The sequence below is a fragment of the Aaosphaeria arxii genome (genome assembly GCF_010015735.1).
Source record: "Aaosphaeria arxii CBS 175.79 unplaced genomic scaffold BU24scaffold_4, whole genome shotgun sequence".
Taxonomy (NCBI): Eukaryota; Fungi; Ascomycota; class Dothideomycetes; order Pleosporales; genus Aaosphaeria; species Aaosphaeria arxii.
The window spans coordinates 1,725,746-1,748,179 of record NW_022983477.1 but is presented as its reverse complement, the minus strand read 5'-3'; the positions used below and the strand labels follow the sequence as shown (position 1 = coordinate 1,748,179).

Genomic DNA, 22,434 nt, shown 5'->3' with positions numbered 1-22,434 from the left:
ATGCCAATAATCCAATACCATGGACACTCCTTTTCCTTCTTCGTACGTAAATCTCCCAAGCAGCAATCCTTTCACGTCTTCTGACGAACAATGAATTATATCGAAACCAATTACGTGTGTGGAATTTTCCTTACTATTGTTCGTTGACATCCAGCTCCATGGTTCGCCAAGCCCCATGATATCCATCATCCTACATACCTACATATAAATTCCCCCCACCACCACCCACCAACATCATCTCACCTCGACATCCTCCTCATAGCCCCAAAAGGTCGCATTCGCCCGCCCACTCGGCCCAATAGCGCTCAACACCCTCACCTCCGTCTTCGTCATCATGGCACGCAAATACTACCACGACGACCCCAAATGGTCAGACGTCGCGCCCCTCCCCCAGGAAGACTACGGCCACCACCCGCTCGCCGCGATCGCCTACACAGAAGAGTACAGCGAAGCGATGGGGTACCTGCGCGCGTGCATGGCGGCCAACGAGCACAGCGAGCGCGTGCTCGAGCTCACGGAGCACATCATCGGGTTGAATCCTGCGCATTATACTGTTTGGTAAGCCCTTTCCCCCCTCCACCGGCTAGGGAGAATTGTTTGAGAAGGGAAGGGGTGTTGATGGATTGAGACAGGCTATACCGCGCGCAAACGCTCTCCGCACTGAACAGCGATCTCCGCGCCGAAATAGCCTGGCTGAACCCCACGGCGCTGCAGCACCTGAAGAACTACCAGATTTGGCACCACCGGCAGACTATCATCGACAAGCTCGGTTCGCCTGACGGGGAGCCTGCATTTATCACCGCGATGCTGGACCAGGACTCGAAGAACTATCATGTCTGGAGCTATCGGCAGTGGCTCGTGAAGCGGTTCGACATGTTCGACGGCAGGGAATTGAAGTGGACGGAGGGGATGATCGATGACGATGTGAGGAACAATTCGGCGTGGAATCATAGGTGGTTTCTCGTCTTTGGGGGCACGGTGGGCGAGGGCGAGAAGGTGGAGAGGGATGTTGTGGTTAGGGAGTTAGAGTACGTCTTTTTCTTTCTTTCCCACCACCTTCCTTGTTGCTCAGAATTCAACTTCGCTAACGCCCAAAACTTAGATACGCACAAGACGCGATCCGCAAAGCACCCCAGAACCAATCCCCCTGGAACTACCTCCGGGGCGTCATACGCCGCAGCGGGCTCCCGCTCTCCGCGCTCCAGCACTTCGCGCTCGAGTTCGCAGACCCGGAGAACAGGCCCGACGACGACGTTTTCTCGAGCCACGCGCTCGACCTGCTCGCCGACATCTACGCCGCTGCGGGGAAGACGGAGCTGGCGGTCAAGGCGCTCGATCTCCTGGCGACGAGGTACGATCCGATAAGGAAGACGTACTGGGAGTATAGGAAGGGGTTGTTGGAGGCGGAGGGGAGGAAGGAGGAGACGGGTGCTGCGAGTGCTGCTGCGGTGGAGACGGCGGCGGCGTAGATGAAGAAAAGAAAAGCTACTACGATTTAACTTGATGTCTCGATACTACGAAGAAGAAAAAGGCGGAGACGACCCACCATTCTCTAATGTTTTTGATACCCGGCGGTCGTACCTACAGTATGTATGTTTTGAATATATAAACATACAAATGTTACCAACGATCCCACTGATTCCACAATGCATAGCTTATATCCGTATGTACACATCACACGACAATGCTGGGAAAACTACGGTAAACCAAGATATGAATTGCACATATGAATGTTGATACTGACTCCAATCCAGAAAAGCTATTGGTACTTCACGACTCAAGACCGGGACTGATACGATTCAATCAATCAAAAAGGAGGCAGTGTATAACCATCCCTCACTTCCATCCATTACTACTGACGACAAAGTTCGTCGATGTCCTCGCAAAAAAAGAGAAAGTAAAACCTGCTAAACGCCCAAAGTCATAACATGCAGACCAGAAAATGGGGATACCCATCCCATCCCACCCTATTCTTTCCCATCTTTTTAAAACTCATTACGCTCGTTCCTCAGTTCGGCGCTGTGATATCACTAGGCAAACACCTCGGACTCCCAACCGCACTATCATGCCTCTCCTGCACCGCATCCTTCCCGCCAACATTATCCAACCAAGCATACTCCTCCCTCCACTGCCCCAGCATATCAATCGTAACATTGCTCCCCCCACACAGCACCACCACAACCTTATCCTCCTTCCTCACGGGCCGTCCCAACGCCTGCTCCAACCTCCCATCATACAACAACGCAACATTGACCCCGCACGCCAACTCCACCATAATCCGCTCGTCGTCCGCGAGCCGCCAACACCCCATCGCGGCCTCCGCGTCCGGAAGCACAAGCGTCCTTACGTTCGCCCGCTGCGCGTAGTCGAACGTACTCTGCGTGACGCGCGCACACCCCAGGCTCGTCGCCAGCGACGTGATCTTCGGCATCGTGACGACCTGCCCCGCGTTCATGCTGGTCTTGAGCGAGTGCGCGCCCTCCGTCTCGACGGCGACGACGGTGGTGGAGTGCATGGCGAGGCTGTCCATGGCTTGGTGGATGCCGTTGAAGAGGCCGCCGCCGCCGACGCTGCAGATTATGGCGTCGGGTGCGGTGCCGGAGGGCATTTGTGCGGCGATTTCGTGCATGATGGTCGAGTTGCCGGTCCAGATGTCGGGGTGGTCGAAGGGGGGCGCGTAGATGGTTGGTTTGGTTGTCTATAGGGAGGGGGGTGTTAGTATTAAGAGTTAAGTGGGTGAGGGGAGGGGAGGTGGATGCTAGAACGAACCTTGGTCATGATCTCAGTTCGCATGTACTCGTCTGCGTCTGCCCATGCGTTGCCGTGCTGGATTACTTCGAAAGCGCCGGCTGCTTTGATCTTCGTCACCATCAATGGCTTGATGGTCTGCGGCACGACGACGGTGCAGGGGAGCCCGAGAGCGCGAGCTGCGTGCACGGCGGCGAGTCCCGCATTGCCGCCGCTGGAGCAGAAAATGTGTGGTTGGGAGCCCACGGGGAGTTCCTCGAGACGGCGGAGGAGGTAGTAGCCGATGCCTCTGGGGATGGACGTTAGGGGGACTGTTGCTTATGGGTGGGGAGATGGGGACGTACCGTGATTTAAATGATCCGGATGGTTGGACTGTCTCGAGCTTGAGGAAGACTCTGCTTCTGCGATTTAGAAATCCGGTATCTTAAAGGGGGCGAGTATGGGGACGATAAGGGACATGGCAGTGATATCAAGGGAAGTGATATTGAGAATGTAGAGTAAGACCGTACCATCCCGCAGCTTGTGATAAAACATAGGATTCTCGAAGTGGTGTTTCCACCCATGGCTGAGATGCCTTCTCCTGGGCCCTGATGATAGACTCTGACACAGTCATGTTGAAAGGAGATTTAAAAAAAAAGGTGAACTTCGAGACTTGATCGTATATTTTTATGAGACCTGCAAAAAGATATAATATTGAAAAACTTGAAATGCTGGTTATCAAAATTCCTGCACACCGGCGAAGGAAGATAAAATATATCAAGTCGTATCTGTTGGTATGTGCTCCACATCAAACAGTCGCAGAGGGGTAGGTAGTTTTGATTACCCTATAAATCCGAATTATTACCCTATAACTTCTCCTACCCGGGTCATGCTCGCCCATGATGCTACAAGGATGCGTTGGTGTTGAGAAAGTCTGGGTTGGGCTTGGACATGGCGGCTATCGACGGATTACCGCTCTCCTTCTCGATTAGCGCTCCCACCCACCAACTACAACGGTTGCTCCATCGGGGAAGGACAGACCAAAATATGGGGAAGCCCCCCAGAATCTCTCGCAGGGGACAGATAGGAACAATCCGGAGCTGGGAGCCGTAGCTGGAGTTCGAGATCTTCGCGGCGGGTGTTGGTCGGTGACGAAAATAAACCTGCGGCTCGCAGGAGAGCCATTCACGTGGCAGGGTTGTGTGCATATGGTTATCAAAGCTGGCCCTACGCCATGCCTTGCGTGAATAAGTTCGGTGATTAGCACCACCAAGATATCTGGATAGAGACGGTACGGACAGGGTTGTCCGACGCTTCTGGTCGTCATCGTGATAGGAGAAGGGCAATGAAGTCATGGTTTCCCGTCGGAGATTTCCCCTTTCACTATGCCATCTCGGATTACATGTAAGGAACCCAAAACGCCTCGAGCCTCCATCTCGAGCTTTTAGCGTTCATGGCATCAAGCGATCCCAGTCAGTAGGGAGAGGTGTTGGCCATTCAAGTCAAGAATTGTCGCTGATATTGTAAACTTATCGTTATATGCTATCGGTAGAGGTTCCGATACACTACACAACCATGAGAACCTTGCTCTAATTTGCTGCTTCGAATTTCCATAAGCGTTCATTTCTTCCAATCGTACACAATGATCTTATCATTTCCCTTCCCGGTATCACTGTGCGGGACCATGTGCGGAACCGTACGGGCAACTGTTCAACTTCCCTTGTCAGCCTCCAGGGCCTTTCGCAACTGCTCATCGGCCATCATCTCCTTCTCAGCGCCGTCAATCACTGCTCTCAGGTTGCCTGCACATTCTTCCAAGTTTTTCTGCTCGCTCTCATCAAGTTCAATAGGCATTTTCTTGATGATTCCCTTGCGTCCAATGACGGCCGGCATGCTCAAGCAACAGCCAAGTTCTGGCTGGTAGAACGACAGTGGACGTACGGTACGGGAATCGAATAGGATGTACTTGCAGATACTAGCCGCTACCATACCAATCCCATAGGCGGTGCATCCTTTAGCTGCAATAATGGCAGCGGCGGCTCCCCGCGTGTGATCCGCGATATCTTTCTTGAAAGCTGGATCCGAAACCTGGGGAAGTGCAAGACGTAACGGAGAGGTGCCGATGGTGCAGCTAGACCATGCAATCTGTACAAAGGTCAACTCTGTTTTGCATAGGGACGGGACTGGAGCGGAAGTTCTTTCATGCCGCAGCGAGTCAAGCCGAAGAGCTCGAGGGTTTACTTACAAACTGACTGTCTCCATGCTCACCCAACACATAGGCATCGATCGAATTAGGAGCCACATCCGCCTTCTGCGCTAAGATACCTCGCAAACGAGCCGAATCCAGAGTGGTGCCAGTTCCCAGGACCTGAGATTCGGGTAGGCCGGAAAGCTTGCGGGCGAAGTACGTCAAGATGTCTACGGGATTGGCAACCAGCAGAAGAATCGTATTTGGATTGATTGGCGACATGGCCTGGAAGATCGAAGAAAGAATGTGCAGATTCCGCGAGAGCAGAGAAAGACGAGATTCGCCTGTTCAATGGTAAGCATCAATCTATAAATGATTAAGGTATGAGACATCTGCAATCCCTAGAACTGCTTCAGATGGAATGAGGCACTGCAGTTCTTACGTACCAATCTTCTGTTTCGCGCCCGCTGTTATCACCACGATATCAGCCTGGCCGGCATCCTTGTGAGTGCCAGCCCTCACACGCGCTCCAGTCTGCCCGCGATATGTTGCATCGCCGAGATCTCGGACTTGAGCTTGAAGAAGATCCTCCTTCGGATCTACAAGGATGACCTCGCTACAGATGGGTTGTAACACCAAAGTATACGCGAGCGTGGAGCCAACGTCGCCACAACCGATAATGGCGACAGATGTCTTGAGACGATGTTCAGCCATGACTTCTCCTCTATTTTTCTCTGGCGGTGCTGCCGATGATGGTATGGTCTTTGAATTCGGATCCATGGGGCAGGGTCTTTTATCTAAGGCAGTAAGACCGGAACCCTACCTGTTCTTGGGATTGTGTAATTGGTGGGGCTCGGGCCGCTTGGTATGGGGAAAGAATCAAGGCAAACAAATAAATAGTCGTATGATGTTGCAGGTAAACTCGCCAAGTCGGAAGGTACGTACAGTATGTATGCTATGAAAAATATTAACCTCCTTCCCTTCGATCATCTCTATATATCTTCAAGAATGAAGTTAACACATGCTCCTCGCTGTGTCCTGTTCGGATCCTGCCAAGTACTGGGCGTCTCTCATCGCGTGATGCTCATGCGAAGATGAAGGCGATTCTTATGCGGTGCCTCAGCTTGCGCCTCATCTCGGAGTCAGAGCAAGTGTCACAAGCTTGCCGAATTGCCTATTCATGGATATGTATTTCTTCGATTGTGCCGTCATGCTTGCTACACGTGGCGGATCGCTCGTGCAGGCGAGCCTCCCGATCCCCCTGATCCACTCAGGTTCCCGGAATGTGGAGAGACCGTGGGGTATTAGTCGATTGTCATGGGAAGAAATACTGAGCTCCTCTGATAGTCGTTGAAAAGCGGTATGACAATATGCATCATTCTGGAAATAAGTGTCACCATCATTGGCTCATCAATGTCGACACGCAACCGAGAGGCTTGGAGAAGACGAACTGTAGTAATCTAGCAACCAAACCGATATATTGGACGCATTCGAAGTGGCTCAGCCCAAATTCGAAGGAAAGTCGGTCACGCAAATTGTCATACAACCGGGAAGTCTATAGCATACATTCACAATCAGAGGTGGGAAGTGGGATTGACGGTAAATGTGTCCAGTTATATGTACGCAATATTATATGTAGTCACCTGCCATTTACTGTACATCCCACAAAGGCTCCTCAAGTCTATCGAAGTAGAGCTATTTCCTAGCACATTCTTTATACGATCAAGCCATCACGACATCAATCCCATGGGTTTTTAAGATCATCCTCCAACGGATCTGTCTCAGCCTGTAGTCGGGCAGCTACTTCGTCAGCCTCCCTCCAAACTCTCAGCAGGTTGCGACCGACGATCTTCGCAACGTCTACGTCTTTCACACCCTGCTTCAGCAGTTCCTTCACGAGGTTTGGGAATTTCGATACATCTTCTAGGCCAGTTGGTCCGGATTCGATGCCGTCGAAGTCCGTTCCAATGCCGACATGGTCATAGCCGATCAATTCGCCAATATGTTTGATATGTCGAACCACCTGATTTAGCGTAACGTTCGCCGGGTATAGGTCTGGTAGCCCTGATGGCTTATTGCCCGGAACACAGGAAATGAAGTCGGGATTGAAGTTGATCATCACAATCGAGTTGCGCTGCTTCACATACTGCAGTATGTCGTCGGGAACGTTACGTGGATGCGGACATACACTGTAGGCAGAGCTGTGACTGAAGATTGGTGGTGCCAGACTACCATGCCAGTCGCCGTCCCCGTTGCCGACTAGAACATCCTTCATCGTTTCTTTACTGACGTGAGCGAGATCGACCAGCATTCCCATGCGGTTCATCTCCTTGACCAGGTCTTTCCCAGCAGGACTCAGGCCGTGCCAGTACGGCGTAGCGACTCTGGATTTGAAGGTAGAGCCAGATGATTCTATTGCGGCATCGGCATACTTGTTGTGGCAATTCCATGTTAAAGTAGCGTATTTGGCTCCTAGTTCGTGGAATAGCCGTAGGTTTGCAACCGAATTGCCAATTTGATGAAGTCCCTCGATTCCTGCGGGCGAGATAAGTCGACCTTGCTTGAATGCTTCTTCAGCTTCATGGCTATTCCTGGATGGCGTGAAGTACTTGGGATAGCTTTGCCCAAATCGATTGTAAAGATCCAATTGTTCGAAGGTCGTCTTTACAACTGGTCTCAAATTAGACATCTTAACGCCCACAGGTAATAGGTATTGAACATACGTTCGGTATAATGTCCATCGGAGAAATCTGTACCATTTCCGAATGGGCACGGCACAAAAGCACTCCAGAAGGCACCGCCTGATTTACCTTCATCTAGCCTTGGAAGGTCTACATGCTGTGGTAGTCCACCATTTTCGAACATGTCCTTGAACTCTGGACTATTTACGTGGTTCTTATACCTCACGCGAATGGAAATCAACAAGTCATTGTGTCCATCTGCGGTTTGGTTAGAGCTCACCTTTCATTGGCTTTGTATCATAGCTTACCAATCAATGGATTCTCGCTCAAGATCTTGTTGGCTCGATATTCGAGCGAATGCTCTTGAGTGAAATGTGTTCCATGCTTAAACCAAGCTACGGATGATCCTGGAAAAGGCGAGAAACCGAATCGGAATGTTGATAGTAGGAGTAACAATGCCACCAATGACGCAATGATAACCCGACTAGTGGAGATGGAGGGCCGACGAATGCGATCGGGTTGTTTGGCCCAAACATGCTTCTCACTGACTGGCAGTACCGGCATACGGCACGCAGCCCTCTGTCTATGAGAATCGTACAACATCTCCTTGCAACGAGATGGAATTGAGGTTCAATGTCCTGAACGCGTCTTATCCCCGAGATGATGGGATGTAATAGCCCGATGGGCCGGAAGAAAGGTATATCCGGTTCGAAGACGAAGCATAAGGCTGATATCCCCTGACGGTTAGCCGGATAGGGATTAGCACGTGATCCTAGTCGTACGCTTAATCTTGGGAGTTTATGTTAGGGGATTGAGCTATCAAAAAGACAGTTTGTCCACCATTCGACATCATTGTATTTGTACTCTACAACATGGCAATCTTCTCGGCGACTACCATAATTCGCAGCCTGGCGCTGTTTCACGTCACTTTGGCGGTGTTCTTCCTTAAGAACCCCAAGATCATAGCGAGCCAGAACATCGTATTCGTGCTTGGGGAAGCTATGCAACTTGTAGGTCTTCTTCCAATTGAAATGTTCATGAAGCCATGGACCTATTCTGATATTGTCATAGCCTACACCTCGCGAATTCTCAACTCCATCTGCACTCACTGCGTTTATTGCTGTACTCTTCGCTTTCCTCGGCATCGCGGATCTTACCACGCTTTCCCTGCCTGAAGAGGCTTCCGAGCTATACTGGGGCGTACAAACACCTGTCAGGCTGGCATTCTTGTTTGGAATAACTGGCTATACATACTTGTTCAAGGAGGGAGGCATGTTCGCGGCCAGAGGCCGAGCATACAAATACAATGCTGGAGACGACCTCAAGAACAGCCTTGTGTTCACTTGGGGTTTTATTGAGATGGCTGCGTGGTTCTGGGTATGTGTAATGCTCAATTTGCCTAGGATATGTTTGTGCTAATATCTATTAGGTCTTCGTAACCATCCGCGACGAGCGACGACAGAGAGCAGCCCGACTGATTGAGAAGAGGAAGGCGGAACATAATGTTCTATAGATGGTTGCTTGCGCGTAACATATAGATATTGAATATCAATCACAGATCTAGGGAAAATATACAAGTAGCTCCACAGCCTTCCCACGCGTGCCACGGTACCTTTGCCAGGACGTCTAGGTCAGTAAATCCTATAGTAGTGTCGAGCGTTAGCAATTCCGCATCTTTTGTCATTGTTTAAAGACGAAGATATCCGAAGGAATGCAGATGACAGAACCATTAAAAATACGCCTCAAAAATAGAAATATGGTTGTGCTGGTTTGGCCAAATGTTCACTTTGAGCACACATTCGGGTCCCCCACATTGCCGAAAGCGGCCGCAACTTTGTACCACTGACGGACTCAGGTTGATCAACCGTGTGTAACCCCAGCGGAATGTAAGATCTCATTGATCCCGTCTGATCGTATATATTAATTCATTTGAGCTTTGCTCTAGTTACAATTTCGGATTCTTTTTGGCATTGATTTGATCATATTTTCGCTAGAGTTTGCTACGAACCATTGCCCTATTCATAGATTTACTATAACACCAGCGTACCATTTAATACTGATACACCATGACAGACAATACACCTGCTCTGAAGATCACCATTCTCGGTGGGGGTATTGCAGGCCTCACTACTGCATTGGCACTCACAAAACACGCACCTTCTACTAGCCCTTGCCCAGAGATCACACTATACGAAATCCGCCCTGAACCTGCGACGATTGGAGGTGCTGTAAATCTCACACCTAACGCGCTGCGATTGCTCAGCCATCTCGGTGCACTTCAAGAGATCCGCTCGTTTGACTACGGCGCAGATTGTTCGGCGGTCGAAGTTTTCGACCTCTATACCGGCAACAAACTCGCAGAGAGCAGCTTCCGGGGTAAAGACGGCAAAGGCCTAGGCGATCCACCCTTCAAGGCTCTTCGAATTACGAGAGGCGAAGCTCTGGAAGGCGTACTGGCGGCAATTGAAAAGCATTCGAACATCAAACTTATCTGCGGGAAAAAGACGGTAGATATCAAAGAAGACGACAGTGGCGTCGACATCACTTTCTCGGATGGGGAAACTGCTCACAGCGACATTCTCATCGGTTGTGACGGCATCCACTCGGTCACCCGTCTCAAGCACGTCGAACCATCTCGAAAGAGCGTCTATTCTGGTATTTGCAATGCTTTTGGCTTTGCGCCACGACGCATGACCTCTTCAAGCGATCAGGCCTACGAAGAAACGCATTTTGAGATCTCAGGCATGAACTTCGGTCGACAGGGTATCCTCTTGACATCGTTCCACAACTCAGCAAAGGACTCGATCTATGTCGGCGCGCTGATGCAGATGCCTGAGATAGCGTCGCGGGACGGCTGGAAAGCAGCGGGCGCTGATGCTGAGAAAACTCGGTCCGACATACTCAAGCGGTACGAAGGCGCAGCGCTGCCGCTGATAAAGCATGTGATCGAAGATGCGCAGGATCTTTACCTCTGGCCAGTTTTCACTCTATCGAAGGGCGGCAAGTGGGCGACCGATCGTGTCATGTTGATTGGCGACTCTGCGCATGCAATGCCGCCACAGGGAGAATCCACGGGTATCGTCTTCGAGGATGGTGTCCTTTTTGCGAGGTGTCTGGCGAGGTGGATGGAAAAGAGCTCGGGAGCGCCTGTTAAGGAGGCCTTTGATGCTTACGAACGCCTGAGGCGGGAGAGAATCGACATCGCTTTTGATGAGAGCCAGAGCGTTGTCAAAACGGTACAGGATGCAGGATGGCTGGGTCACAAGATTAAGACGAACGTCATCCCATGGTATCTGTGGTGGACGAAAAGTTACAGGGAGAAACACTTCACCGAGGACGTCACGACCTGTGAGCTTGGCTATTGATATCGTTTTCTAGCACTTTACGCCATCGATCTTGTTCAGCACTTGGTTCAGAAATTCATATTTGTTAATGACTGCAATCCATGTTCTACACGTATCCAAGTAACGAGTGTGTACCTAAGTCTAACACATTTGACCTGTCGCATTCAACCCCTTTCCCATACCGAGCAGCTAAGAATCGAAGATAGCTCCATAAGCTGGAATACCCCTCGCCTCCATCGCATATACGATGCTGGTCGTGAACTTCTTATTGCTGATGACACAGACAGCTTCAGCTCCACTTTCCTTCCACAAGTTGTATGCCATCAAATTCATATCCGGCTTCCCCTGTGTCCGAGTGTTATGAATAACAGCTTTCGGATCTGTATCTCGCACTGCATCGACAATCTCTTGTCCGAATGTTTGTTCCGGGTTGGGTGCCGTCCAGAGGATGCGGCAAGGTGTCTTCTTCGCGAGGACAACAGCGAGACATGGACCGATTCCTGATCCTGTCGCGACTAGTACGACAGACTTGAAGATCGTACAAATACGTAGGACGCCACAGGCCGGAATGCCACGAACCCAGATCGAAGTTGGGGCACGGTTGATGGTACGCTTGGTGAAATCACCTGCGTTGCTGACGACAAGAGAAAAGCCTTTGCCATTGACGTTGGTGATGGTTGCAAATCCGTGCCAGTCAACCAGAGGTCGTTCGGCGAGGCGGACAGATGTACCAACGACTGGAGTGGTGTAATCAAAATGCAGACGGACAGCATGAGATGATAGAACCTCAGACCGGACTGGTACCTTGCGGAGGAACAACCATGGGAAGATGATGGCGGATGTTGCCACAGTAAGGAGCCATATGGGCGGTGACGTGAGGTAGGCTTTGGATGGGGCAACGCCGATTTGTAGGTCCCTGGTGACGAGAAAGGCATGGATCCAGAGTAAGATAAGAGCAGTCCAACCGCCAAATCTATGCGTGAGTTCCCACACGTCATGATACTGCGCGCGGATCTTGGGATGCGAAAGCGATGCGATTGCCAGGAGAAGCAAAATGATGAAACATGTCAACACCATGGAGGCGACGCTGATGCACTGTAACTCTGGGGGTTTGGCGAAGTCAAGGCCTGCGCCAATGGTGAAGATCAAGAACCACATAATGGCAGCGAGCGCACAGCCACTGTGAATGCCTCCGATGTGGAATATGCGGGCGCAGTGTCTCCGGATGGATAAGGGCCATGAGACAGGCACAGAGCAGAATATGGTGAAAAGCAGGTTGATCACCGGCTCGGACCTCATCAATATAGCCATCGTCAGGTTTGCTGCAGTAGCCGTCGCAAGATCGGCCATCATGTACCTATCGTTTTTGACTCTCCAGTAAAGAATGATCGCTGCGGCAATGACGTTTCCGATAACGACCACGGTAAAGAACTTCTTGTACACAATGAGAGCGCGGTGTCTGAGCCATCTTTGGCCGCGGAATCCATTCTTCTCCGGTAGCTTTTCGGGCTTCTCTTGTATACTCGTTGCCGAAGTATTGAAGGTTGAAAGGTTGCTTGAGTAGAGGATGGTTTCTCCTTTCTCTGGATCTGTCTGCTGTTGCTGTTGCTCCGGGCTTGCAGCTGGATTGTACAGCTGCCTGGAGTCGAATTTCGAAGCACGTGGGGATGAGACAATCTTGCTAGCTCGTGATGCTGTCTTAGCAAGTTTTGCTTTATCGACCTTGCCATTGGGAGTCAGAGGGATAGCGGCAACATAAACCCAGTGGCTGGGCACTGCGTAGTATGGAAGATAGCCACGGACAAAAAGATCCAAGTCATGTTCATCAATGAGAGTTGTAGTATTGTAGAACCCATACAATACCCCATCAATCAAAGTAGAACAGGCTCTTGTGATACCGGGGAACTTCTATACAGATGTCAGTCATGTCCTGTCAATGAATGGCACAGGAAGCCAAGGTCAAATCCAGATGTTACAAGTATGCAACAGAATGACAAACAATTGGTACTTACTTCTATGACCGCAGTAACACCATCAAGCTCGACGCGGAAGCCCTTGGCATTGTCAGTTCTAGTCCACTGTGACTAGCTTCAATGTATTCACGTACCTTAATCTTTACTTGATCGTCCGACCGACCGAAGGTATTCATAGAGCCATCCTCGTTCCAAGCCACAATGTCACCAGTGTTGAACATCATTGAGCTATGCCACTTAGCTTGTGTACGACATACCTCTCGAAGTAGTGCTTACCCATCATTAGCGAATAGATCGGCCTTGTACCGCTTTGTTGTCAGGTCTGGTAGATTGATGTATCCACGGGTCACACCGGCACCTCCGACCCACATTGAACCCTTAGAACCAACAGGAACAGGTTCCATATTTTCGTCAAGAATGTACACGCTTGTGTTAGGGAGTGGCTTTCCGATGGTGAGGGATTTCTTTGGGGAGTGGAGGTGCGCAGAGTTGAGTATAGTAATTTCCTGGCATAGTCGTTAGAACTTGACTTGAGGTTAACGACAAGGTAGACAAACGGTTGGTCCGCAGATGTTTAGGTAGAGGAGGCCATCTGCCCATTCATCTGCCAGTCTAGACATGTCTTGTTAGATTATGTTCTATTTGTGGTGTGTGGTTGTGAAACTACAACGTACGCTTGGGGACAGGGTTCTCCTCCGGTTACAACAGTTTTTATGTTCGGAAAGGAGCTTCGTCGATACTTCGAAAGAATTGATGGCGTTGAGATGAAAACATCAACCTGAACCAAGATCAGTAAGATTCAGAACATGGCGTTTCGCGTTCTCACTTCTTTCAGAGTGTCTGTCCAATTAGAATTGCGAAGATAGAGAGTACCGCCATTCATTAGACATCCGAGGATTTCCCAGGCACCTGTAGGGATAAGTCAAAGTCAATAGAACGAGCTGGGCTTGGGACATACCCATATCAAATGCTATGTTGAGAACTTGTGCTACCTTGGTGCCAATGGTGATCCCTAGCCTGGCAGGGTCTAGAAGTAGAGCGTTACACACATTTGCGTGCATGACATCCACACCCTTTGGCTGTCCGGTACTTCCTTTTGAATCATCAGAGACATGACCAGTGAAAGATGCAGAGATGACATACCGGATGTGTAGATCGCATATACTCCATCTTTGCCAGAAACCTCAATGTTTGGTCGTTGTTTCGAGCAAAATGCTTCAGCGTCCTTCCCAAGTGGAACAATGGTGGTCTCTTCCGAACAGTGCGTTCTCACTTTCTCTTCAAATTGTGGCAGGCACAGGACGAAGGAAGCTCCGGTATCTTTGAAGATGTGTCTCAGGGTATGTTCAGAGGCAACACCACCATCGATTGGAACGTACTGGCAACCGGCCTTTAGTATCGCGAATATCCCAGACAACATCTCGAAAGAGCGTTGTACTACAAGACAGACACGCTGTCCGGGACGAAGACCACATTCGATCAGATAGTTGGCTAGTCGATTCGCAGAAACATCTAATTCCTGATAGGTGATGACATTTGCTTCGAATCTTGCTGCCACCGCTGTGGGATGTGAGTCTACAATGCCCTCAAAGGCTTTGTGGACATTGTTTGTTGGTACAGGAACAGAGGGACCTCGACCAAATCGTGAAACGAGTACCTGGTCTTCAGGTGAAAGGCCTTCCAATCCATTGAAGATCATCTTGAACGTAGGATCATGAACTGTTCTGAAGTCTGGATTGTATTGAAGTACATTAGGTACATAGGGTGGCAGGATGTCTTAAGTATCTTTTACTGGTGACTTGGCTCGTACATAGATTCAGTGCTGGCTGTGGTTAGTAGCGATAAACTGTATGAACGCACAACAAAGACAAAGCCTGGTCGAAGACCGTCTAAGACTTGACCAGGGCTCAGAACCATGATCGCTTGTACTCCATAACCGTTTCATTAATGACGATACCGAGATCCGTAGGAAAATATATATTAAAAGAATGGAGACAAATGCATTGATTGTCCAAAACCTTGCAGTACTTGTTCCGGCGTTAGCTGACCAAGTGCTTTGAAATCGACTCACCTCAAAAAAAGATCGGATCGATTGGATATGAGCTCAGAGGTTGTATAAAGGTTGCTCGGCGTGCGCGACAAGGGTGACGTTTTATCCTGCAGCAAGCGGGCAGCTACTGCATGCGGAAGGTAAAGATAATCTCCGACCATGAGGTTGAACGTTGAATCTGGGGTAGCACAAAACAGTACACGGAGACGGTCGAACCGCGCAGACCAGACGGTTCGTTTGACTATCTTGCTAGCACGAGGCGCAGAAGCTTCACTCACATTAGCACCGTAACTGACCATTCACATGGTCAGTCTGGCCTTGATCCATCGCTCTAACTGAATGCAAGGGGTGTATAAGATTAGTGGTTAGCTGTGCAACATCGAAGATCTTACGAGGTAATGTTTAGGAATATACAGACTAGCTACAGACGGGTACTACAACGCCGCCGTTGCCAGGCGCACACCTGACTAGATCAGGCTAGACATTGGCTCTGCCTCGAAGTATGGTGTGTTCGATGACAACAAGTGCTCTGATATAAAACAGTACAAGTGGACAGGTCAAGATGATCAAAGGATGCAAGAACTTTCATTGTCAAGGTTTCATTCTCGTATGGCTTCTGTTGCACTCAACCATATTTTGGTCTCGACTAGCCCGACCGGAGTGGCTTTGGTCCAACTGAACCGTCCTTCCAAACGAAATGCTCTCTCGCAGGACCTCATCGATGAATTGACAGGGGCTTTGCATCAGCTGAACCGCGACCCAAATGTACGATCCGTGGTCTTGACCAGTGTCGAGGGATCACCATTCTGTGGCAAGTGTTGAAGATATTAAAGGATGCAATAAATCAATAAACTGACGTAGATGCAGCTGGTGCAGACCTCAAAGACCTCGCCCGACTATCTACAGCCGAGGCCTTTCGAATCGGTTGGCTGAAAGATGCAGAGGATGCATTTTCCTCCTTCCGAAAACCTCTCGTAGCAGCGGTTGACGGCTTCGCGGTGAGTTTGCCTCCGTACTAGTTTCATCGAAGTGACCAGAAGTGACAGCAGTCCGTCAGTTTGGTGGAGGGTTCGAAATTGCTCTGTTGGTAAGTAGCATTGAATTCGACTGAGATCCCCGATGTACATCATCTGGCCCTGCTAAGCCTCCTCAACATCGATAGTGTGACATTATCTTTGCCTCCGCAGATGCTCGATTTGGGTTCCCCGAAATCAAGTTGGGCACAATCCCGGGACTCGGTGGTACGCAACGTCTAACGAGGGCGCTTGGGAAACACAAGGTATGCCACATGCTCGCAATCCACCCCCCCACGGCTTGCCTGGTTTTTATTCAACATGTGGATTGTCCATATTAACTGGTCAGGTGTCGGAACTTGTATTAACCGGCTCCGCAATAACGGCAAGCGAACTCTGTAGATGTGGAGTCGTGAACAAAGTTTGCTCGGCTGAAGAGAAAGTCGTAGATGAGGCGTCAAAGTTGGCAGAACAGATAGCATCCTTCTCCTCGCCTGCAGTTAGTTTGGCGAAGCAGGCTGTGAAAGCGGGTAAGTCACCCTTGCGAATCCTTGAAACCGGAGAATTTGCGGTCTAATTCCAGCAAGCCGAGGCCACGACATTGGATGCGGGGCTGGATATTGAGCGTGCCCTATATTACAGTTCCTTTTCGCTTGCAGACTGTGCTGAAGGTGTAGCAGCGTTCCTTGAAAAGCGCGCTCCGACCTTCCAGCATAAGTGATTGTCGTAGATCCTGTGGGTATGGTGTCATAGTCTAAGATCGGCGTTTGTAGCTGCTCCTTTCGAATCCAATAAAATGATATCTCTTCTACCTGCCCATGTCATTCTAGTGACCGTTTCGTGCTCTGCAAGATGAGGTCTTGTTGGCGGATAAATTCGCTCAGCATTACCATGACTGGTCATTCTCCGGATTGGCCAAGACTCAACGGCACGGGAGCGATATTATCTTGCGTTGCCTCTTGTAGCTACTCCGGCTGCTACCGAGCAGCCGATGTGATGCGTTCGCAAGGATCCAAAGGCACATGCGATGAAAGCGAGGGTGGACGGAGGAGTGTGGAGACGTGTTCAAACACAGGTGCGCAAGGGCTGGGGCGCTTGCTTCTTAAGAACCGCAGCTAACAGTCGAGACCAATGCGATTTGTAACGGCCATCTTAAGTCACATACATCATCACTACGTAAAGTTAAATTTTTGTAGAGAATACTAGACTCAGGCACGGCAGTTGGTTAAGTCCACCACTTGACGCAACATACTCCTCCACTTCCCCACAACTTGAGTACAATTGTAAATCATCTGGAACGCCATTATGCTAGTAACTGGCTACAGTATACATTTGAATGCCTAGGTACTCAGTTTGGAAGGAGAAAAACATGTAAAGCCATTAGGCGGCCAGCATGTTGTGCAACCCTCTGTTCATCTTCATAGCTTTTACCAAATTCGTAGTCCAGCACTGCACCCAGTCTGATACCGTAACCACAGACCACAATCACGTCAATTATCAAACAAGGACCAGCATCTTTCTGGGTTTGCTGCATGAAGCATTCAGTGTCGAGGCAAGCCATGTGAATGTTGGCTTTGTTGAAGGAAAACAACCAACAATCCATTGAGGAAGTGATGGACCGGGAACCTGCAGAAGCTTGGAAGGAGGGGCTGGAAAATTCGAATGCTAGGGGGCGAGAACGATGAAGGGAATCGAAAAGGTAGCGGGTTTTGATCCGATCCTCTGCATTATCTTACCGTGGCCTGTCAGCAATCCTGGCATCTTGCGCCGACAGTCAGGGAAGTGATAGCCAAATGTAGACAAGATAATGAGTAGCATCTAGCCGAGCTTCTTCGCTCTCTGCTGCCCTAACGACATTGAGCTTTCGCATAGACTAGATGAAGTGTACACGTGGTAGATCCAGCATATAGAAAGACTTTGACTACTTTAAAGATGAGCTTTAAAGTAATAAGGCATCCTATGTTTACGTACTGCCCCAGACTTGAACATAGTATGCACGCCAACTTTACATTAGTGACTTTAAAATGCCACGTATTCTTGCTGCTCATAACATTGTTTTCATGCTATTATGAATATGCCAAGCTTCGTTCGTGAATATCGACATCATACAGGATTGCAGCAACATCAATGATCAAGTGAACATAACTGAAAAACAGTCTGGTTTTGAGGATCGGCAAGATTTGCGAATATCATTTTCTTTAAAGGCTTAGCACAGACAATAATTCGAGCCTCTTAGAAGCGGGTTACTTTTCCTGTGACAATGACCACTCTGTTCTCGTTCTCCGTGGTTGAATGATCTGTGTAGGATTTAAGTACGAGGAAAACACAATGCCGGAATGGGAAACTGACGTGCTTACAACACGTAAAAAAGCTTGACGTCATATCACGCCAGCAACATTGCAATCTTTATGAACCTCAAAAAGACTTAATCACCATATAGCAATACCTGTGGAAAATTCCGTTTAACTTTTCTGAGAACAACAACAACATGGCTACGATCGGTGTCCGTCTGCCACGTCCATTTGCGGACATACCTCGCGTGGCTTTAATGTACCCATACCCCACACCGATTGAACCATTAAATAATCTCACACGCCACCTCTCACAACAATCCAAAGAATCCGGAACTAAAGAAACGCCCAAAATATGGATTAAGCACGAAGATTCCAATAGCGCCCTCGCCTATGGTGGAAACAAGGTCCGAAAGCTAGAGTACGTGATCGCGGACGCTGTAGCAAAATCAAGCACCCATCTTGTCACTGTCGGCGGCGTCCAGAGTAACAGCCAGCGCCAAGTTGCTGCGGCAGGGAACCGGTATGGCATGCGAACGATTTTGACTCCGGATGCCTCGCTGGGGAATCCTTCGAAGAGTGATCGGGCGGCATACCATGTGGCCGGAAATGTACAGATTGCTTCGCTCTTGAATGCCGAATGGCGTCCATCGACTGAGAAAGATGCACAAGAAGCGAGGGACACGGGAGGTCTGTCATATGATATTGCTGCGCAGCGGGAGATGGAGAAGGTAAGGGCGGAGGGAGGGATGCCATATTATATACCTTCAGGAGCATCGCTACATCTCCTTGGGGGCTTGGGGTTTGCGCGATGGGCTTTTGAACTCGAGCAGCAAGAGAAGGAGCTGGGTGTGCGGTGGGACGCTATCGTCGTGTCCTGTGCGAGTGGCAGTACATTGGGTGGGATGGTGGCAGGGTTTAAGCTAATTGAAAAGGAACGAAAGGCGAGTTACGATGGAGCAGCGTCGAAGAAGAGAAGAGTTATTGGCATTCAGGCGACCAGCTGCGACATCTCCGAAACCGAGAGAGTGGTCAATATTTCGGCCAGAAACACCGCGAGGCTTATTGGGCTACAGGAGGACGATATCAAGAGTGAGGATTACGAACTGATAGGCGAGTACAATGGTGGAGCGTATGGTTTGCTTGATGATGCTACCCGAGATGCAATCAAGCTCTTAGCAGAAACGGAAGGAATTTTGACAGACCCGGTATACACTGGCAAGGCTATCTCTGGAGTCATTGGACTGACGCGAAAGAACGGGTTCGATGGCGTAGAAAACGTCCTCTTCGTCCACACTGGTGGTACCCCAGCTCTAAGCGCATATCCCTCTATGCAATGATCCGACTAGAAGATCAATGAGATAGAATGGAGCGAGAAGAACCAAACATCATCACCTCAAGGCCTTTCGTAACAATATTGATGTATGAGCGACAAACTTTGGAAAAATCTGTACGAGATTCAATTAGGTGACCTGAGCTGGCTATTTGAAAGTACATTGTAGTCAGTCAAGGGCAGTCTCAGACCTCGCAATCTAGGTATTCTGGAGCATACAGTAATGTAGCCACATAAGAGTATGAAGGCCTTCCAAATGTATTTGCCAAATACAACTGTAGCCTACGGGCATAGCAATTAGCTAACCTGACGTTATCTCCTTATCTGTACCTAGTAAGAGAGTCAGGTCCGACAATCTACAAGACTCGCCAAAGCAACATGCCACCTCGTCCAGTATGTATGTTCTCATGCTGAGAATTTGCGGCACAGTTACATATTGCAACGCTCGCTCACATACCAGGGACTCACGCAACGCTGGAAGCAACCACCCGATATGCTGATCAATTCGACCCCACATGGGCAGTTGATTAGCATGGGTTCCACTACCCCTCCATCCATCTGATCCATGACTCGCCATAATTGCGCATACATTATTACATAGGAAGCTCTCAACTTCGTACATATAAACATCTATTAGATGTATTAGCTACATAGCGCTACTTGTAACGTATTTGTTCTTTGGAAATTGGTGCTACATCAACAACACAAGTTGAATATTTCAAGTTATCACCCAGAATGAGTGCACCATTGGAGACACAATTGTTGATTAACAACAAGCTCGTCCCGGCCTCCGACGGCGGACAGTTCGAGCTCTTCTCTCCTCATACAGGAGAGGTGGTCGCAAAAGGTATTCACGAACAAGCAAGCCTCCTCACCAAATCCATCTAGTCATTCGTCTTGTCACTGTAGGATCTACGACTAACAACCCCATAACAGTTGCGGAAGCCACTCGGGAGGACGTCGACACAGCCGTAGCAGCCGCGCTCGCGGCCTTCCCATCATGGAGCTCTCTATCGCCCGCCGAGCGCGGAAAACCGCTGAAGAAGATGGCCGAGCTCGTTGTCTCTGAAAAGGGCTCTCTCGCCCAGCTCGATGCCCTCGCCATGGGTAGACCCGTAAGCACCTACTTCGACTCAAACTATGCGGCCACGCACTTCAACTATTTCGCCGAGGCCGCGTACCCCCAGGGTCACACCAGCTTGAACACTCCCGGATTCCTTAACATGAGTCTTCGGCAACCATTCGGCGTCGTCGCGATCATCATCCCCTGGAACGCTCCGTTGGTTTTTTTTTCCAAGAAGGTTGCTCCCGCTGTCGCTGCAGGAAACTGTGTGGTCGTAAAGAGCAGTGAGAAGGCGCCGTTGTCGCCGTGGAAAGTGTCCCTGTGGATTGAGAAGTGCGGGTTTCCTCCCGGTGTGATCAATGTCCTCTCTGGTCATGGCAATGTTGCCGGAGCTGCTCTGTCCGAACACATGAAGGTTAGGGCACTTTCATTCACGGGTTCAACGCGCACGGGAAGGGCTATCCAGATAGCGTCCGCGAAGAGCAATTTGAAGAAAGTTGTCTTCGAGCTGGGAGGGAAGTCTCCCGCCCTCGTGTTCGAAGATGCGGATATCGAGCGGGCTGCGAAGGAGACCGAAAACAGCATAAATTGGAATTCGGGTCAGACATGTATGGCAAACAGCCGCATATATGTGCAAGAGAGCATCAAGGATAAATTCTTAGAAGCATTCACAAGATTCGCGAAAACGAGAAGGCTAGGCGACCCTACAAATCCGGATGTGAACCACGGGCCGCAGGCAGATAAGACACAGCTTGAGACGGTAAAGAGATATATCGCGCTGGGCAAAGACGAGGCAGGAACAACAATTGACACGGGCAGTTCGTCTGAAAAGAATGATAGCAAATCGCTCCTTGTCTCCCCGGTTATCTTCGCCAACGTACCTGAAGACTCGCGCTTGACCAAGGAGGAAGTTTTCGGCCCCGTCGTCGTTATAAACACATTTATCGACGAGGCGGAAGCAATTGCGAAAGCTAACGATACTGAATTCGGGCTCTACGCAGCGCTCTACACAAAGGACTTGGAACGTGCTGTCAGGGTGGGGAAGAAACTGGAAAGCGGTATGGTGGGCATCAATTGCACCTCACCAACTGGATGCTGGGACCTGCCGTTTGGAGGGTGGAAGGGTAGTGGAACGGGACGGGAGAGCTTGTTGGACAGTATGGAGCATTATCTGGAGGTCAAGAGCTTATATGTCAGGGCACCTGGTATTGGCGGCATTGTTTAGTCCCTACTACATTTGATCTGTAGTTCACAGATTGGCGAATTAATCGTCTTCCCACAACATCGTAGCTTACTCTCGCTAATCGTGGGATATTGTGAAGCGAGTTCATTGTCGATGAGTCGATGACCCCAAGACCTGGAAATAACACCGACATTGCTCCTAGTGAACGGCTCGTAGGCGAAGTTTCCGCGCGGAACGGCAGCTACAGAACATGTGTTCCAACATGCTCTAGCGATTCATGGCTACGCCTTCAAATTGCCAACGATCCGGGCATGAATAATTCAGATCCGATGCTTATCTAGACATCGCGTCGCTGATCCATATACACTGCGTTGCGACAGCGGCTCCTTGCTTCCGAGACAGCCACTCCAAGCGAGGTGGTTATGTTTGTGGCGTAGTGAGCGATATGTTGTCCCATGAAAGTGCAGAACGATAGCCTTGTGATAGGAAGATTTGAGCAGGCAAAAGGTGGGGTTGGATGCTTTCGAAATCAATTGAGCCTCGGCGTTTGTTGATAAGAAGAGCAGGTGTAGTGTAAAGCATATATAT

At 49.7% G+C, this 22,434-nt stretch overlaps 10 protein-coding genes across 10 annotated transcripts; 6 read left to right on the top strand and 4 right to left on the bottom strand.

Annotated features, from left to right (window-relative positions):
- The first annotated feature begins 67 nt into the window (after window positions 1-67).
- Window positions 68-1,585, top strand: BU24DRAFT_422145 (protein prenylyltransferase). The gene is made up of 3 exons (XM_033527911.1): window positions 68-558; window positions 633-1,028; window positions 1,103-1,585. Exons 1-3 carry the CDS (start codon window positions 335-337, stop codon window positions 1,467-1,469), a joined length of 987 nt encoding a protein of 328 aa, XP_033384181.1. The 5' UTR covers window positions 68-334; the 3' UTR covers window positions 1,470-1,585.
- Window positions 1,586-2,008: 423 nt separating this feature from the next.
- BU24DRAFT_462061 (tryptophan synthase beta subunit-like PLP-dependent enzyme) lies at window positions 2,009-3,361 on the bottom strand (the record flags this gene model as incomplete). Its single annotated transcript, XM_033531952.1, has 4 exons — window positions 2,009-2,698; window positions 2,770-3,037; window positions 3,093-3,146; window positions 3,258-3,361. 4 exons carry the CDS (start codon window positions 3,359-3,361, stop codon window positions 2,009-2,011), a joined length of 1,116 nt encoding a protein of 371 aa, XP_033384180.1.
- Window positions 3,362-4,224: 863 nt separating this feature from the next.
- BU24DRAFT_422142 (l-lactate dehydrogenase-like protein) lies at window positions 4,225-5,896 on the bottom strand. The gene is made up of 3 exons (XM_033527910.1): window positions 5,362-5,896; window positions 4,973-5,259; window positions 4,225-4,872 (listed from the first exon to the last, which is right to left on the bottom strand). The coding sequence occupies exons 1-3, from the start codon at window positions 5,693-5,695 to the stop codon at window positions 4,438-4,440; spliced, it is 1,056 nt and encodes a 351-aa protein (XP_033384179.1). The 5' UTR covers window positions 5,696-5,896; the 3' UTR covers window positions 4,225-4,437.
- Window positions 5,897-6,508: 612 nt separating this feature from the next.
- Window positions 6,509-8,280, bottom strand: BU24DRAFT_422140 (uncharacterized protein). The gene is made up of 3 exons (XM_033527909.1): window positions 7,905-8,280; window positions 7,639-7,854; window positions 6,509-7,585 (listed from the first exon to the last, which is right to left on the bottom strand). Exons 1-3 carry the CDS (start codon window positions 8,197-8,199, stop codon window positions 6,654-6,656), a joined length of 1,443 nt encoding a protein of 480 aa, XP_033384178.1. The 5' UTR covers window positions 8,200-8,280; the 3' UTR covers window positions 6,509-6,653.
- Window positions 8,165-9,504, top strand: BU24DRAFT_422139 (uncharacterized protein). The gene is made up of 3 exons (XM_033527908.1): window positions 8,165-8,606; window positions 8,668-8,973; window positions 9,026-9,504. Exons 1-3 carry the CDS (start codon window positions 8,469-8,471, stop codon window positions 9,107-9,109), a joined length of 528 nt encoding a protein of 175 aa, XP_033384177.1. The 5' UTR covers window positions 8,165-8,468; the 3' UTR covers window positions 9,110-9,504.
- Window positions 9,505-9,585: 81 nt separating this feature from the next.
- BU24DRAFT_422138 (FAD/NAD(P)-binding domain-containing protein) lies at window positions 9,586-11,003 on the top strand. The gene has a single exon (XM_033527907.1). The coding sequence runs from the start codon at window positions 9,663-9,665 to the stop codon at window positions 10,959-10,961; it is 1,299 nt and encodes a 432-aa protein (XP_033384176.1). The 5' UTR covers window positions 9,586-9,662; the 3' UTR covers window positions 10,962-11,003.
- Window positions 11,004-11,024: 21 nt separating this feature from the next.
- Window positions 11,025-14,612, bottom strand: BU24DRAFT_480542 (nonribosomal peptide synthetase 12; the record flags this gene model as incomplete). The annotated part of the gene is made up of 9 exons (XM_033533129.1): window positions 11,025-12,848; window positions 12,953-12,994; window positions 13,048-13,141; window positions 13,190-13,419; window positions 13,471-13,525; window positions 13,588-13,691; window positions 13,740-13,822; window positions 13,872-14,006; window positions 14,057-14,612. 9 exons carry the CDS (start codon window positions 14,610-14,612, stop codon window positions 11,130-11,132), a joined length of 3,018 nt encoding a protein of 1,005 aa, XP_033384175.1. The 3' UTR covers window positions 11,025-11,129.
- Window positions 14,613-15,572: 960 nt separating this feature from the next.
- BU24DRAFT_441328 (enoyl-CoA hydratase) lies at window positions 15,573-17,040 on the top strand (the record flags this gene model as incomplete). Its single annotated transcript, XM_033530436.1, has 6 exons — window positions 15,573-15,774; window positions 15,831-15,961; window positions 16,021-16,050; window positions 16,126-16,242; window positions 16,326-16,506; window positions 16,564-17,040. 6 exons carry the CDS (start codon window positions 15,573-15,575, stop codon window positions 16,695-16,697), a joined length of 795 nt encoding a protein of 264 aa, XP_033384174.1. The 3' UTR covers window positions 16,698-17,040.
- Window positions 17,041-18,409: 1,369 nt separating this feature from the next.
- BU24DRAFT_422135 (tryptophan synthase beta subunit-like PLP-dependent enzyme) lies at window positions 18,410-20,034 on the top strand. The gene has a single exon (XM_033527906.1). It carries the CDS (start codon window positions 18,465-18,467, stop codon window positions 19,605-19,607), a length of 1,143 nt encoding a protein of 380 aa, XP_033384173.1. The 5' UTR covers window positions 18,410-18,464; the 3' UTR covers window positions 19,608-20,034.
- Window positions 20,035-20,081: 47 nt separating this feature from the next.
- Window positions 20,082-22,028, top strand: BU24DRAFT_369708 (aldehyde dehydrogenase). Its single transcript, XM_033524408.1, has 2 exons — window positions 20,082-20,447; window positions 20,537-22,028. Exons 1-2 carry the CDS (start codon window positions 20,336-20,338, stop codon window positions 21,886-21,888), a joined length of 1,464 nt encoding a protein of 487 aa, XP_033384172.1. The 5' UTR covers window positions 20,082-20,335; the 3' UTR covers window positions 21,889-22,028.
- The last annotated feature ends 406 nt before the right edge of the window (window positions 22,029-22,434 follow it).